The following is a 17,246-nucleotide window of genomic DNA, read 5'->3' as shown; positions in this document are numbered from 1 at the left end:
GGGAGGATGGCTGCCCCAATGCCTCTCATCTCAGCCTAGTGCAGCAACTTCTGGCCAGGACCTGGTGCAGCCAGGCCAGAACCTGAAGGAACCCAGTTGCCTAACCCATCATTTGCCATGTCCTTTGGGGAGGACAGCAACTGGCCTACAGAAGAATCCACCTTCTGAGAAAGTAAGTGGGGGAAAAGGGCCTTCTTTTGATCATTATCTTCTCAAATAAGTGGGTGACTTCTTTTAGGGCCTGAGTTTTATCAGTGCTTGATTTGTGTGCCAACAAAAGTGAGAGAGAGAAAGCTGAGGAGTGGTTTCTATTGCTAACTTGTTAAGACAGGCCCTCGTGAGCTGGAAACCCAATTTAGGGCTTAGAGCCCGAGGCATGGCAAGGCCACAGTCCCTCAGGCTGGTCCCAAAGCAAGTGACAAGAATAGCCTCAGCCCCCTGCCCAGGACTGCCAGCAGTAAGACTCACAGGGGAGTGTCTGGATCCTAGAGATGGTGACATGTGGAATGGCAGAAGTGGCTGGCCCAACATTTCTAAGTAGCCTATACCGTCCAGTCTGTGTGATGAGTCTTGCCCTTTTGGAGTCAGGAACTCTCTCTCTCATCCCTCATTTGGGGCCTGTCCTGAAAACATACATTCACAGCCATAATCCAGTCGCTCCCAGGCAGACAGATGTACCACAAAACAGCCTCAGGCTATCTCCAGGCAGTCCTTGACCTGGGCTCTCCTTTGAGAACCAAGCCTCAGCACCCACTCTCCTGCCACTGGGGGAGTAGGAACCACCCTCCACCAAGTGAAGTTATTTCAGCTCCATCAGGTTAAGAGCCCCTGGGGACTCCATCTATAACAAAAACCAGGGAGAGGGCGGAGAAATACACAAGACCACAGCAACGTTCATGTGTGCAAAGTATAGTTGTTAAAAATGAAACAACATAAACTGAGAAAAGAGGCCATGGCCTCCACAGGGCAGTGCCAAAGCATAGTCCCGTACTCTCAGACCTGGGGAGAGAGGACCCTGCACTCCAACAGGTCAAGGGCTGACAGGCAGGGAGGTGGCGTCTTATGTGTAGGCCCTCATGGCAAAGAACAGAGACCAGGTGGGGCTGACGGTAGGCTGCAAGCAACCTGATCAAGATGGGGCTGTGGCCTCGGCCCCCTCCTCTGAGTCCCACACCTCTGACTGCAGGTAATCAGCGAAGAGAGACTTGGCCCGGCGAAGGACACGCCCCAGGTGGTGTTTTCGCACGAGGCGGTCAAAGTGCATGGCCAGCTCATTGTAATCTAGCCCGTTGCGCATGATGTGGTCGCGGTGCTCCAGCAGGATGGCGAGGCAGAGGAAGAGCATGAATGGGTTCCCCCGACCAAACTCCTGGGGTGGGGGCAGGCCCAGTGGGGGTGGGGGTGGCAGGGACTTCCCAGGTTCTTGTGGGGAGCCCAACTCTGGCATCAAGGGGGATCCTGCAGCCACATCACCAGCAGGAGAGGCCTCTTGGGTGGATGGTGGAGATGAGGAGGATGGGGAATCAGGGTGGGAAGAGGAGGAGAGCAGTGGGTCTGAGGAGTTCAATAAGGGCTCAGAGAGGGACTTGGAGCTGATAAGGGCAGCTGGGTGGGGCAGCTGGACCCGAGGGTCCCTCCTGGAGCCCGTGTGATCCCTGAGTTGCTGAAGGTCATCCAGACTGGCTTGTCTCAGGAGACGCCCCCCGCCACCAGGCCCCTGGCTGGTCGTGACCAAGTGGTCAACAGCATCTTCAAAAGCACTGCTTCCTCCACCAGCAGGCCTCAGCATGTGCCTCTGTCGCATGGGCCTTCCCCTGTGGCCACTGAAGCCAGTGTCTGCCACTTGACTGGGGGGTCCAACGAGCTCTACTTCGTGTTCAGGAGGATCGGGTGGCAGTGAACTCCAGGTGACCTCAAGCATGCGGAGGGCATCATCAAAGGCGAACTCACGCTTCAGTTCAAGCAACAACCAGCGGTAACAGAAGAACAGGTCATCAGCACCAGCTTCTTGTAGGTACTGATAAAAGTCAGGGTCAGCGTGTCGCAGCAGCAGCTTAAGGTGGGCGAACTTGGTGGCCATGGCTCGGCCGTCAGGATGGAAGTTCGCGGCCAGGCGCTTCATGATGCCACAAAAGCAGACGAAGGCATGGCCTTCATGGTCCATGACGGCGAGGATGGGCGAGGCAAGGTCGCTCATGCCCTGGCAGTAGGACACCTGTGGGTGGGTAACGGCATAGGTGGTGAGCAAGTCGTGCAGTGCCCGCAGGTGCGGGCCATCCTCAGGCCCCGCATAGTAGGGGTGGGCCCGGTCCGTACGCAGCACATCCTTGAGGACTGTGCTGCGGATGAATTCCAAGTCCTCAGGGCTTGCTCGCTGTGCCCACTCGCTCTTGAGCTGTTCATACTCGCGACTCTTGCGTTTCATGTAGTCCATCCGCTCGCGGCCTGTCAGCCCATCTGGGTACACATTCAACAGGTACCGCCACACCACCTGGCCAGGGACAAAAGGGATAAGGCTGAGGTTCTACAAACGAGCCACCACATCCCAGTGTATATCCGATACCATCCACCCTGTGGCCTTGGGGCCTTTGTCTTCCTTCAGAAAAGTCTGCCTTCCCACCTCTGCCTCTAGCCCTCCTGAAGGAGAGCTTGCTGCTCTGGAACATGTCCATGCCATCCCATGATGGCGTGGTCCGCTGCATGTGTCTCATGTGCTGTTCACGACTGCACGAGTGATGGATCTGATGAGTGACCGAGGCGGCTCACCTTTCGCAGGGAGGGTTCAACACCACCGTGATAGATCCGCAGGCGTAACTCCTCGGGGCGGGAGAGCTGGCCCTCGTGGTTCAGGTATGTGTGAAACTCAGCATCGCTCAGGGGTGGCTTGAAGGGCTTGACATCTTCCCCATATGACCAGCTCAACACCTGTTGGACCTTAGACAAGGTGCGGCCCACCTGTGAAGGAAGGAGGGGGAAAGGCCACCTGTCAGCTGGGCAGGTGCCAAACAGCATGCTCAGAGTCTGGGGCGCCAGCTACAGCTGGCCACAGGGGTCCCTGAAACCACCTGAGAGAGGATAGACTGCGTGAAGGGCAGGGCAGCTGTCGTCAACGATGACCGTTTCTCAGCCAGCAGCACATCAGAACCAATGACATCCTTGGGGCTGATTATGTCCCAGTCTTCCAGCAGCGGGCCTAGGCACACAGAATGAGACAATATGAGAATGGGGGTCAGAGTCCCAGACCGCAGGGCTGGGTTCCTATCCTACTACAGCCAGGCTACCCACGGGGCGATGAATGACTCCCACCTTCTCTTCCCATGTCATCCAAATCAGGCGAAAATTAAACCATGAATAATTCTTTTGTGGTAACGGTCTCACAAAATGGTCTAAGCAATATTTTAATGTATGAAGTCACGGTTATTGAGCACTTACTATGTGCCAGGCACTGTGACAAGGGCTTAAGTTTAATAGAAATAATAAGAACACTAGATAACATTACCAGTTCCATGGTGCTAAGTGCCAGGAAGTATTCTGAGCCCTTTGCAAATATTGACTCATTTAACATTCACATCCATATTCTCTAAGTTAGGCACCATTATTATCATGATTCTTTCTATGAGGGAACAGGCACAATCAATAGAAGATAGTTACCTAAGGCCTCACAGCTAGTGAGTGAAAGAACTGAAATTTGAAGCCCAGGCCCAAAGCTCAAGAGCCCAAACTCTTTTTTTTTTAAAATGCTTATTTATTTATTTTGAGAGAGAGCACGTGAGCAGGGGGGGGGGGGAGAAAGAGAGAGAGGGAGAGAGAGAAAGAGAGAGAGAGAGAGAGAGAGACAGAGAATCCCAAGCAGGCTCTGCTCTGCCAGTGGAGAGCCTGTCATGGGGCTCGAACCCACAAACATGAGATCATGACCTGAGCCAAAATCAAGAGTCAGACCCCTAACTAACTGAGCCACTCAGGTACCTCAAGAGCCCAACCTCTTTTTAAAAAATGTTTAGTTATTTTTGAGAGAGAGAGTGAGTGAGTGAGCATGGGAGGGGGAGAGAGAGAGAGATAGGAAGACACAGAATCTGAAGCAGGCTCCAGGCTCTGAGCTGTCAGCACAGAGCCGGATGCGGGGCTCAAACTCACAAACTGCGAGATCATGACCTGGGCCCAAGGCGGACGTTTAACCAACTGAGCCACCCGGGTGCCACCAAACTCTTAATCTACTATTCACACTAGCCTTCACCCCACAATCGGTAGAGATTACCATGATCATTCTCATTTTGTAGATGATGACAAAAAAGGTTGGAACGGTAATTGGCCAAGACTTGACAGCCAGGAAATGGTACGGCTGGATCTGAATCTTGTTTACCGGACTCCAGAGCCCAGACAGATTTTAGAGAAAGTATTTGTGTCTTAGAGGAAATAGCGCTATACTGGCTCTCTCCAGTTTTGACCCTTGGAATATCAATAGAAATTTGTCTCTTTCCTCTCTTCTTTACTTCCCCTCACATCCTGTCTTCCTACCACAAATGTGATGTGGTGGCTGAAGTGGCAGTGGCCACATGAAAGGAAGTTTGAGAAACTTAAGAGATGTCAGCCCTGGAACCACAGAGCTGCTAAACTGACAACAGCTATGTCAAACTCTATAAACTCTACAATATAAAATCTTACAATACTTGATACAATATCAAACTCTACAATATGAAGCAAATCAACTTTGATTTGTTTAAGCCATTGTAATTTGCAGGCAAATGCTGTCCCTAAGCAGCATGTCCATGGAGTCCACTGTGCCTTCTGCCACACAGCTGAAGGAGGAGGAAACTCGAGGCCCTATTTGGATGTCACTGCTTCTCCCTGGATGTCTCATAGAGCACTGAAAACCTAAGGGATCCAAAAAGAGAACCCAAGATCCACTTGCGACACAACCTCCTCCTCTGCTCCTCATGTGAATAGACAGTGTCTCTATCTGTTCATCTGCTTGAGCCAGAAACCTGAGAGACATCCCTGCAGACTCCCACTCTCAACTCCCAGGGCCAAACTGTCACTAAGTCCTGTGGCTTCTGCCCACAGAACATACTTAAATTCCACCTCTTCTCCCATCTTGGCTTTGTAGCCTGAACCACCACATCTCTCACCTGAAACTCCCTCTTTGTTCCTCTCCACTCTCTCCCAACAGCTGCCAGAGTGGTCTTTCCAAGTCATGAAAACACTTAACAGGTAAAATGATGAAGGTCAAACCAATGATCTGAAAGACCAAATATTAAAAAAAAAGAAAGAAAAAGAAAAACAAGGGGAACCTGGGTGGCTCAGTCAGTTAAGCATCTGACTCTTGGTTTCAGCTTAGGTCATGATCTCATGGTTCGTGGGTTCGAGCCCCAGCATTGGGCTATGCACTGGCAGCACAGAGCCTGCTTGGGATTCTCTCTCTGCCCCCCTCACTACCCCTTCCCTGTTCGTTCACTCTCTCTCTCAAAATAAATAAACATTTTTTTAAATGTAAGACAGAACAGAAGAACCCCTTCAAGGTGCAGAGCTCAAGCTTGACGATTTGAGTAAAAAAAGTAGAGATACCTGGAGGACTAAGATGCAAATAGTTCTGTTCCTCAACTCTGGAAGCAAGAAGACAGTGGCCTGTAGCACCCATGGAGCGCTGAGAAGAAACGCTTGAGATGCATGGGCCCCCCACCCAGGCAAGACAGCACATATCAATCATGGCCAAAGAAAGACATTTTTGGTCAGGGGAGTACATGTAACCTGTGCACCTTATTGGAGAATAAGAAGTTCTCTAAGCAAATGACTACTGAATAACTTCAGGGGATCAAAGTGGGGGAAGGCAAAAGGGAGAGTAAATAGTGACAGGCCACAAGTTTTTAATATGTATAGTGAAACGTGAAATGACAAAGATACCACTGATGAGGGAAACAAAGGCAATAGAAAATGTAGCTTCAATTAAATCTCCTTACAGCTTGCAGCCCACTGATAGATATTTGAAACATGCAGGGTGACCCTGTCCAAGGAACTCATGGATGCCTTACTTCCTTCATGTTTTTGTCTAATTAAAGACTAAAAGTAACCTTATGTTAACAGCAGCCCCTCAAGGTCCTAAAAGCTTTACTTTCAAATTCCTTAGAGACTTACACTATCCCTAACTCCCATTAACTTAAAAGTGTATAGTCAGTCACTTCTCACAACCCCAGTGCAGCCCTTTCTGCCCATGGGTCCTGTCCCTGTGCTTTAGCAAAGTCCCCTTTTTGCACTAAAGACGTCTCACGAATTTTTAGCCGTTTGCTCAAGAATCCCATTGCAATGATTGGGAGTTTGCAATATTAAGTGTTACATTAGGATTCCTGGGACACAAGTGACCTACTATAAAGAAAATATAATGATAGCCTAGAATTTAAAAAGAAATTACTGGGGCGCCTAGGTGGCTCAGTTGGTTGAGTGTCTGACTTCAGCTCAGGTCATGATCTCATTCATGGTTCACGGGTTCGAGTCCGTGTCGGGCTCTGTGCTGACACTCAGAGCCTGGAGCCTGCTTCAAATTTTGTCTCCATCTCTCTGCCCCTCCCCTGCTCGCACTCTGTCTCTTTCTCAAATATAAAATAAAACATAAAAAAAATTTATAAAAAGAAATTACTAACTAACCAAAACTCAGAGGTTAAAAGTTAGGGAAAAGAGGAAAAATAAGAATTAAAAGTGTCCCAAAGCTTCCATTTCAAGGGCCTGTGAGGGTGGGAGAGACTGGAGGGGAAAAGATTTCACTGTCAGTTGTGCAAAAAAAGCATAAATCCTGCTATGGGGTTTCTGTGAGAGACATACCTAAAACTAAATGATAGAGGAAGGCTGAAAGTTGAAGAAATCTAAAGGTATATGTGGTAAACACTAACAAACAGAAAGGAAGTGCAGCCATGTGAATGTCAGAAAAAGCACCGCTCAAGACCAAACATATTACAGGAAAAGAGAGAGATATCCTATATTGACCAAAAAAAGAAAGAAAGAACCCATTAATAGAATGAGCAAAGGATTTCTATGAGCACAAACTTATCCCGTGGTAAATCCTGATCTGAACTGCCATGAGACTATATATAGTCTTTATGTAATCTACTAAGTGGGAATGTGCACACATTTCCCTGAAGAAGCATCCAAGTGCTGTTATGGGGTGCTGTTCCAGGCCCTGCTTGTGGTATTACATAATATATGGTATGCGTACTACATTTTCTTATAAACTTGTCAAACTTCCCAAACCCTGAATTAATATATAAATTCTGTGCAATGCCAATCAGAAGCCTAACAGGGTTTTTCCTGGAATTGGATAAAATTATTTTAAGGATCATATGAAAGAATTCACATTTTTTAAGAATAGTTAAGAAAAAGAAGAGCCAAGAAAAAGCACAGTGGGAGGATGGCAATGCTTGCCTTATCAAAATTAACCACAAAACCAATGTGATAAAAATATGGTGTTAGCACAGCAATATAAAAATGGAGCCAATTAGTAGAATGTGATAGAAAGCCCAGAAATAAATCCAAGTACACATGAGAATTCAGTGTATGATAAAAGTGTCATTTCAAATCAGTGTAAAAAAGGTGTATCTTTAATAAATGATACTGGCATAATTAACTGTTTATCTGGCATTTTTTGAGAGCTAAGTGTACTTACCACAGTGTTCACAGAGTAGAGATTTACATGCAAAAAATGAAAATAATGAGCAGGGGCACCTGGGTGGCTCAGTTGGTTGCATGACTTCAGCTCAGATCATGATCTCACGGTTCATAGGTTCAAGCCCTGCGTTGGGCTCTGTGCTGACAGCTCAGAGCCTGGAGCCTGCTTCAGATTCTGTGTCTCCCTCTCTCTCTGCCCCTCCCCTGCTCGTGCTGTGTCTCTCCCTCTCTCTCAAAAATGAATTAGGGGCGCCTGGGTGGCGCAGTCGGTTAAGCGTCCGACTTCAGCCAGGTCACAATCTCGCGGTCCGTGAGTTCGAGCCCCGCGTCAGGCTCTGGGCTGATGGCTCGGAGCCTGGAGCCTGTTTCCGATTCTGTGTCTCCCTCTCTCTCTGCCCCTCCCCCGTTCATGCTCTGTCTCTCTCTGTCCCAAAAATAAATAAAAAACATTAAAAAAAAAATTAAAAAAAAAATGAATAAACATTAAAAAAATTTTTTTAAAGAAAATAATAAGCATATAAGAATAAAATGTAGGAGAATATTTGTATAAGCTTGTGGATGGGGAAGATGTTCCAAAGTAAGAGGAGATACTCAGAAATCATACAGGTGTGTGTGTGTGTGCATATATATATCTCCACTGTTATTCAACATAGTGTTGGAAATCCTATCCTCAGCAATCAGAAAACACAAAGAAATAAAAGGCATCCAAATCAGCAAGGAGGAAGTCAAACTTTCACTCTTCGCAGACGTGATACTCTATGTGGAAAACCCAAATGACTCCACCAAAAAACTGCTAGAGCTGATTCATGAATTCAGCAAAGTCGCAGGACATAAAATCAATGTACAGAAATTGGTTGCATTTCTATACACCAATAACGAAGCAGCAGAAAGAGAAATCAAGGAATTAGTCCCATTTACAACTGCACCAAAAACCATGAAATACCTAAGAAGAAACTTAAACAAAGAGGTGAAAAATCTATACACTGAGAACTATAGAAAGCTTATGAAAGAAAATAGAAAAACATTCCATGCTTATGGATTGGAAAAACAAATATTGTTAAAATGTCAATACTACTCAAAGCAATATACATACTCAATACAAACCCTATCAAAATAACACCAGCATTCTTCACAGAGCTAGAATAAACAATCCTAAAATTTCTAAGGAATCAGAAAAGACCCCCAAAAAGCCAAAGCAATCCTGAAAAAGAAAACCAAAGCTGGAGGCATCACAATTCAAGACTCCAAATTATATTACCAAGCTGTAATCATCAAGACAGTATGGTACTGGCACAAAAACAGACACATAGATCACTGGAACCTAGAAATGGACCCACAAACGTATGGCCAACTAATCTTTGACAAAGCAGGAAAGAATATCCAGGAAAAAAGATAGTCTCTTGGGGGCACCTGCTGGCTCAGTTGGTTAAGCATCCCAGTTCGGCTCAGGTCACGATCTCACAGTTGGTGAGTTGGAGCCCCACATCAGGTTCTGTGCTGACAGCTCAGAGCCTGGAACCTGCTTCGGATTCTGTGTCTCCCTTTCTCTCTGCTCCCTCTCAAAAATAAATAAAACATAAAAAAAAAGAAAAGAGAAAAAGACAGTCTCTTCAGCAAATGGTGTTAGGAAAACTGGACAGCAGCAACATGCAGAAGAATGAACCTGGACCACTTTCTTACACCATACACAAAAATAAACTCAAAATGGATGAAAGACCTAAATGTAAGACAGGAAGCCATCAAAATCCTATAGAAAACAGACAACAACCTCTTTGACCTTGGCCGCAGCAACTTCTTACTTGACATGTGTCCAGAGTCAAGGGAAACAGAAGCAAAAATGAACTATTGGGATCTCATCAAGATAAAAAGCTTCTGCACAGCAAAGGAAACAATCAGCAAAACTAAAAGGCAACCGATGGAATGGGAGAAGATATTTGCAAACGACATCAGATAAAGGGTTAGTATCCAAAATCTATAAAGAATTTATCAAACTCAACACCCAAAAAACAAATAATCCAGTGAAGAAATGGGCAAAAGACATGAATAGACACTTTTCCAAAGAAGACATCCAGATGGGGGCGCTTGGGTGGCTCAGCTGGTAAGCGTCAGACTTTGGCTTAGGTCATGATCTCATGGTTCATGGATTGAAGCCCCTGTCAGGCTCTGTGCCGACAGCTCAGAGCCTGGAGCCTGCTTTGGATTCTATGTCTCCCTCTCTCTCTGCCCCTCCCCTGCTGGTGCTGTGTCTCTCTCAGTCTCTCAAAGACAAAAAAACGTTAAAAAAAAAAAAAAAGGATATCCAGATGGCTAACAGACACATGAAACAATGCTCAACATCACTCATCATCAGGGAAATACAAATCAAAACCACAACGAGATACCACCTCACACCTGTCAGAATGGCTAATATTAACAACTCAGTCAACAACAGATGTTGGCGAGGATGTGGAGAAAGGCTAACCCTTTTGCACTGCTGGTGGGAATGCAAACTGGTGCAACCACTCTGGAAAACAGTATGGAGTTTCCTCAAAAAATTAAAAATAGAACTACCCTATGACCCAGCAATGGCCCTACTAGGTATTTATCCAAAGGATATAGGAGTGCTGATTTGAAGGGGCACATGCACCCCAATGTTTATAGCAGCACTATTGACAAAGCCAAAGTATGGAAAGAGCCCAAATGTCCACTGACTGATAAATGGATAAAGAAGATGTGGTATGTGTGTATATGTATATATATATATATATATATATATATATATATATACACATATATATATACACACATGTATATACATATACATACATATATGTATACACACACACACACACACACACACACAACACACCATGGAATATTACTCAGTGATCAAAACGAATGAAATCTTGCCATTTGCAACAATGTGGATGGAACTAGAGTGTATTATGCTAAGCAAAATCAGTCAGAGAAAGATATCATATGAATTCACTCATATGTGGAATTTAAGAAATAAAACAGATGAACATAAGGGAAGGGAAGCAAAAATAAGATAGAAACAGAGAGGGACACAAACCTTAAGAGACTCTTAAATACAGAGAATAAACTGAGGGTTGCTGGAGGGGAGGTGAATGGGGGGATGGACTAAAATGGATGATGGGTATTCAGGAAGGCGCTTGTTGGGATGGTCACTGGGTGTTATATGTAAGTGATGAATCACCAAATTCTATTCCTGAAATCATTATTACACTGTATGTTAACTAACTTGTACTTAAATTAAAAATAAAAATAAATAAAAATAAAAGAAGTTCTTGTCTCTGGCTACCTTTTTCCATTTGTCTCTCTGCCCATCTCTGTCATTATCTTTCTCTCTGACTCCAGTTTTTTTTTCTCTCTCTCTCTGCCTCTCTTCTTTTCAAGGCTGCCAATCTTAACAAGCCCATAATTTCACAGAATCAAATGGTTAAGAACAAGGACTCTGGAGCTAGTTTAGCCACCACCTGGGTTCAAATCCTGCTCCTCCACTTACTGTCTGTGTGACATGTACAAGTCCTATCCCTTCTCTGAGCCTCATCTATAACATAGGGATAACCATCATGCCTACCCTGTAGGATTGTTTTGACAATCTAATGAATATTATGGGTGTAGAATGGTCGTAAGTGTTCGACACATGTTAGCTATTTGTGTTAGTATGACGTTAGTAATACCTTGGTCATCCCAAATGGGCATGTGAATTTTCTGAGGCTTCCACTCCACAACTTTTTATTAAAAAAATTTCAATCTACAATAAAGTTAGAAACATGAATACATTGAACACCTATATGCCCTTCATCTAGCTCCCCTGTTCACATTTTTGCCACATTTGCTTCATCTCACTCTCTCCATATAGATACCTGTTTTTTTTTGGCTGAATTATTGACAGACATCATGACACTTTATCTCTTAATAGTTAACGGTGTTTTTACCAAGGACATTTTCCTTTGGCAGCCATGATACCATTACCATACCCAGGACATTTAATATTGATACAATATTAGCATCCAATATATGGTTTGTAATTAAGTTTTTGGGTCCCTGTCTTAATTTATCTGTGTGCTCCCAGGAACCAACACAGGCAAGAGTCAGGGAACAAATATAAGAAGAGATGAAGTGGCTGAGAGATCAAGGCAATGATGAATGAGTGAGCAAGTGTGCAAACAAATGAGTATGAGTCAGGATGAATGAATAAATACAACCATCATTATTATAATCAGTATTGTTATATTTATGTGTTATTATAACGGAAACATACAATACTATACCTCTATTGTTATACTGCATTATATAATTATAACCTATATCACTAGGTTATAACAGTAAATATAATATAATTACGGTTGTTAGAGGTAATATTTTTTGAGCTTTCACTACGCAACCATGCAGTGTTCCATGATTTTCCCTGTTTAATCCTCACGATGGCCCTAAGATACCATTTTTTCTACTTTACAGATAAAGAAATTGAGGCTTAGTGGCCAAATCAGCATTTGGACCTAATATACCTTCTTTCCAAGCCCACTGTGAGGGACTGTACTGTAAGGGGTGGAGTCATCCTTTAGGGAAAGGGTGGGTCCCAGAGCAGTGCCCCCAGGGTGCCAGATACTCACTGTCCTCAGTGGGCCGAATGTCTACACGCAGCTGCAGGTAAGGTTTGGAGGCTGTGGCGAAGGCTGTGCTGAGGTCCCAGTCAGACAGGAGTGAGAGGTAAGTTTCCTGCCCGAGCCGATCCCGGCCTAGGTAGCTGATGCCAAAGTTCTTCTTCCTGGATAGAGGAAGTATGGCAGCTCTCAAGTGCCCCAGTGCCCCAGAGGCCTCAGGGACAGTTTCCACAAGATGCCAGGGAAGACCGAGACAATGCTGAACAACTATCAAGTGTTGGGTACTGTGCCAAAGACTGTGGGCAGCTTGAGATCGGATTGATTATCTCTACTTTGTTACACAAACCCAGAAGCAGATACACACCTGCTTGAATCTAGAGGGCACACTGAAAAAGAATATTGGTCCCCTCTAGGGAGGGTAACAGGGTAGTTCAGGGAAAGAGGTGGGAAGAAAGCAGCCTTTCTACTGCATAAAAAATAAAGCAATCTGTATGTTTATTTTTCACAACAAAAAATGTTTATGCAAAAAAGTCAAACAACAACTAAGAATTTGTTCTTCACTTACACTTGTGCAACCATGCAATGAAGTATGTTGTGTGATAACTAAGGTAACCATGGACACAGCCTAAGTATTCAATACTTTCATACTCTTTGAATTTGCTACCATGTGCATGTATTCCTCCAAAATAACAACCACAACAAAATAACCATCACATTACACCTGTCCCCAAGAGACACCACTTTTCATGTATCAGGTTGGCAAATTTTCCAATGTTTTCTAGTAACCAATGTTTTTGAGGAAAACAGGCATGTTATATGCTGCTGGTGAGACTGTAAATCAGTAAAAAAAAAAAAAACCTGTCTGGAGAGCATTTTGGAAACATCCATTGAATTTTTAAAAAGCATACACCCTTTAACCCAGAAATACTACTGCTAGGAATTTATCCTGAGTACATTTCCCCAAATATTCCCAGATAGGCAAAAGTGGCAGTTCACTGGGGGAGTGTTTGTAATAATAAAACAAACAAACAAAATCCCTACCAAACAACAACTTAAAAGCCAAACAACCACTGTTGAGGTGGGTGGCCTAATGGTTGGTCCCCCAGCATCCCATAACTCACCCGTTTAAGTCAAAGGCTCGGATGAGGATGTGCTGTAATACATCGAGCGAGGTGATCTGGGGGTCGACAGCGAAAGAGCGGAACTCGGGTGGCAAGAAGTTCTCACACTTCTGGGGAGAGAAGACACAGGGTAGGCCACCAGGGTCTACATCACCACGATGAAGTGGAGTGAGGGATAGGAGGCAAGGTCATACAAGTTGGGGGAGGGGCAGATGGAGGCAGATGTTCTGGGCCATGGTGAGGGCTTTGGTTTTTGACTTGGAGGGTCCTGTGCAGAGGAAGGATGTGATCTGACTTAGGATTTAACAGGATCCTCTGGATGCTCTTGGAGGAATAGACTGTTGGGGGCAAGGGAGAAAGCAGCAGTCTAGTGAGGAGGAGGCTACTGCAATAGTCCAGACACCCAATCCTTCTTTTTAAAAAAAATGTTTATTTATTTTTGAGAGAGAGGGGTGGGCAGAAAGAGACGGGTACAGAGGATCCAAAGCGGGCTCTGTGCTGACAGCAGACAGCTCAATGAGGGGCTCGAACTCAAGAACCACGAGATCATGACCTGAGCCGAAATTGGATGCTTAACCGACTGAGCCACCCAGACGCCCCCACCCAATCCTTCTTCTGTGTCCCCCCGATTGGTTGTCAGGATCACCATGTCCGGTCTGGCCTCCATTAAATCAATACTCCATGCTGCACCAATTTGGCACATCTATCGACAATACTCCCCTGCTTAAATCTCTTCAAAGGCAATCTGAGGGTCCCCAGAAGGCGGGTCTATAGGACCCTAGCCAGCCTCTCTTCAGTCAGCTTTTTTGAACTTTATGCTCTGGTACTACCAAATGGCTGGAAGTTACTTTGAATACATCCTGGCTCCAGGACTTTGCTTGTGCTGATCCCCCTCTCTGGAAAGTCCTTCCTGCTTTCTTCAACTGGCTCACTCACAGCTCAGGCATCAATTCTTCTGAATTCCCAAACCTCTACCTTAGAGCTTCCTGTATTACCCTGAGGTGATCTGTTTACTTCTTTCCAGAATCTACCTTCTTCTCATCAACACCAATGCCACCACCCTAGTCCCAGCCACTATCACCACTTGCTGGAACTATCGCAACAGCTTTCTTAGAATACATGCCACAGGCCCTTCACAATATGCCCCTCTTTTAATTCTTTGCTTTACCCCCCTACCCACTCTTGACCTTGCCCTCTCGCTCCAGAAATATGGGAACCTAAGGGAACATGCCAAGCTCATCCCCACCTCCCAGCCTTTGCCCTTGCTGTTCTCTCTGCTTCCATTCTTCCTCCGGTATGCACATAGCTGACTCCTTTTTTATTTGGGTCTCTGCTCCTTCAATATCTCTGTAGGGACTTCCCGGTACAACCTTGGCTAAAGTAACACCCTAGTTCAGAGGCTTTTTCGTTATTTCCTCATGGCGTTCACCAGTGTCCAAAGCATCTCATTTATTTAGCTGTTCGTCTTACCGACAAGCGTGTCAGCTCATCCAGGGTGGGGACACACAAGAAAAGTGTAGTCTTAACACACATGTTAACTGACCTCAGCACCTCCTTTTCAGACACCAGCAGCTCCCCCTCATTCCTCAGGGCCTCACTTCTTAACTATTAGGGCCCCTCCCCCAGCCCTAGAGCCCCTCCCCTCTACCCATAATCTCCACCCATCCATTTCTGAGGCCCCTACCCCTCCATTTTCTCAAGCCCTGCCCAGCACTCCCAGGTCCTGCCTCCCCCCGCCCCACCCCCGTCCCCACCACTGTCATTCCGCCCTCAAGCCTCGCCCCTCAGGTAACACCCCAGATCTCGGGTCCCGCCCTCCAACCTAGGGCAGTCAACGCCTTCCCCTCCTGTGGACACCCCAGTCGGGCTGGCCGACCAGCTGTCAGCCTCACCTTGACTCGGACCCGTACCACCTCTCGCTCCTCCTCTTCAGCCGCCGCCGCCTGGGCTCCCCCACCAGGTGGGGGCGCTCCAGAGCCGGCCAAGTCCGAGGATCCTAAGGCCGACGCCATCCCGCCGCCACCCGTCTCAGGGCGACGGTTGACCGTTGCCCCCTACTCTCGTGAACACTCTTGAGTGCAGGCGCCCGCGGCCCCACCTTGCGCCTGAGCGCAGGCGCAGAGGGCGCCGTGCGACCCTGCCCGCCCCCCCTACTGCCCCTCCCACCTGGCACAGGGTGGAGACGGCCTCTACGCATGCGCATAGGATGCTGTTGCCAGGTATCCCGCCCCCAAAGCCGAGTGTATTGCCTCACTTCAGCCAGTGCGCAGGCGCTTACTGAGGTCCCACCTCCCCTCGTCTGCGGTTTGGTTGTTTGGGCACTTTACTTCCGGATTCACCTACTTGTGTTACAGTAACCACCCATTCAGGCGAGAGGCATGGGCGGGGAAAGGAAGCTGCTGCGCTTGGCGTCAAGACCCCCGCGTCCCGCTCCTAGTCGCCTCCCCCTTCTGAATAGCAGATGATGTCATCTATTTCAAATGCCTGTGTCCCTCGCTTCAAAAGAGTATGCTGAACGGAAAAATAATCCTTTTTCCAGAATCTTTTAAGAATAGTTTACTTTGTGAAAATTCGTGAAGCGTGACTTTTACAGTTTCTGCCTGCATAATGTATTTCAATAAATAACTTACCAAAAAAAAAAAGCGATTTTTATGCTCTCTGGAGGTCCTGGTTTTTTGTTTGCCTTCGTTTTACTTAATCCTCACAACACGTTGAGGTCAGTCCTGTTATTAAATAACATTGTATGTCCACTAAATATCAGCTGAATGATTGACCATATTTTAGATTCTTCGAATCACAATATGCATGAAGGCATGCTTCTCACTTCATTGCACATCCATATGGTTTGACAAAATACAGACAAAATACATTTACAAATGTAATTTCTAACAAAGGAGTCCTGCAAGATGCCTGGACCTCAGTTATGGTTGCAGTGTTATATGAATGCTACTCTTTAACATTAATTTTTTAGGTAAGTCTGCAATTTTATTTTGGTATCTTTTTGTTTCCTTGGTATTAATATTAGATAATCAATTTCCTAGAAGGTATAAAATAATGGGGAATTTTTGAGAGCCAGCTCAGAGCCTGGAGCCTGCTTCAGATTCTGTCTCCCTCTCTCTGCCCCTCCCCTGCTCGTTCTCTTTCTCTGTCTCTCAAAAATAATAAAAAAAAAATTTAAAACTTTCAGTCTGCTTCTCATTAAAATTATCATAGGGTGGGATGAACAAAATATTAGCCTGGATTTTGGAGTTTAATCCTGAGGGCACTGATGCACAGATTTTAAATGGGGTATAATGTGGTCAGAGGTCTGTCTTGGTTGTGGAGGGGGCCTTGGATAGAAAGATACTGCTGGAAACAAGGAGATAAAAAAATTCCTTGTCAGGGGCGCCTGGGTGGCTCAGTCCGTTAAGCGGCCGACTTCGGCTCAGGTCATGATCCCGCGGTCCGTGAGTTCGAGCCCCGCGTCGGGCTCTGTGCTGAGAGCTCAGAGCCTGGAGCCTGTTTCAGATTCTGTGTCTCCCTCTCTCTGACCCTCCCCCATTCACGCTCTGTCTCTCTCTGTCTCAAAAATAAATAAACGTTAAAAAAAATTAAAATAATTCCTTGTCATAGTCCTGGGGAGAACTTTGTTTCATCTGTTTATTTATCCTTCCATTCAACAAATACAAAGTGTATTCCAGATAGTCTACATGTAGTAATTGATTTAATCTGCATAAAAACCTTATGAGGGAGGTACTATTATTAGAATTTTACAGATGAGAGCACCAAAGGTCAGGGAGAATCATGCTCAAGGTCAAAGGGATAGTAAGTGGCACAGAGGGTAAGTGCAATGGACAAAAGGTGGGCTGTGTCTGGCTTTAGAGTT

General features: G+C 45.8%; 1 protein-coding gene across 3 annotated transcripts; it reads right to left on the bottom strand.

Annotated features, from left to right (window-relative positions):
- Nucleotides 1-893: 893 nt before the first annotated feature.
- TBC1D25 (TBC1 domain family member 25) lies at nt 894-15,509 on the bottom strand. 3 transcript variants are annotated; one of them, XM_058714809.1, is made up of 6 exons: nt 15,274-15,509; nt 13,382-13,491; nt 12,270-12,424; nt 3,066-3,193; nt 2,767-2,955; nt 894-2,491 (listed from the first exon to the last, which is right to left on the bottom strand). In XM_058714809.1, the coding sequence occupies exons 1-6, from the start codon at nt 15,391-15,393 to the stop codon at nt 1,130-1,132; spliced, it is 2,064 nt and encodes a 687-aa protein (XP_058570792.1). In that variant the 5' UTR covers nt 15,394-15,509; the 3' UTR covers nt 894-1,129. The 3 variants fall into 3 exon arrangements, with proteins under 3 accessions (XP_058570792.1, XP_058570793.1, XP_058570794.1); XM_058714810.1 differs by lacking the exon at nt 15,274-15,509 and adding an exon at nt 14,852-14,973; XM_058714811.1 differs by lacking the exons at nt 13,382-13,491; nt 15,274-15,509 and adding an exon at nt 5,127-5,236 and having other exon boundaries at nt 12,270-12,405.
- Nucleotides 15,510-17,246: the final 1,737 nt, after the last annotated feature.

The sequence above is a fragment of the Neofelis nebulosa genome, chromosome X (genome assembly GCF_028018385.1).
Source record: "Neofelis nebulosa isolate mNeoNeb1 chromosome X, mNeoNeb1.pri, whole genome shotgun sequence".
Taxonomy (NCBI): Eukaryota; Metazoa; Chordata; class Mammalia; order Carnivora; family Felidae; genus Neofelis; species Neofelis nebulosa.
This window is presented reverse-complemented; position numbering and strand designations above follow the sequence as displayed.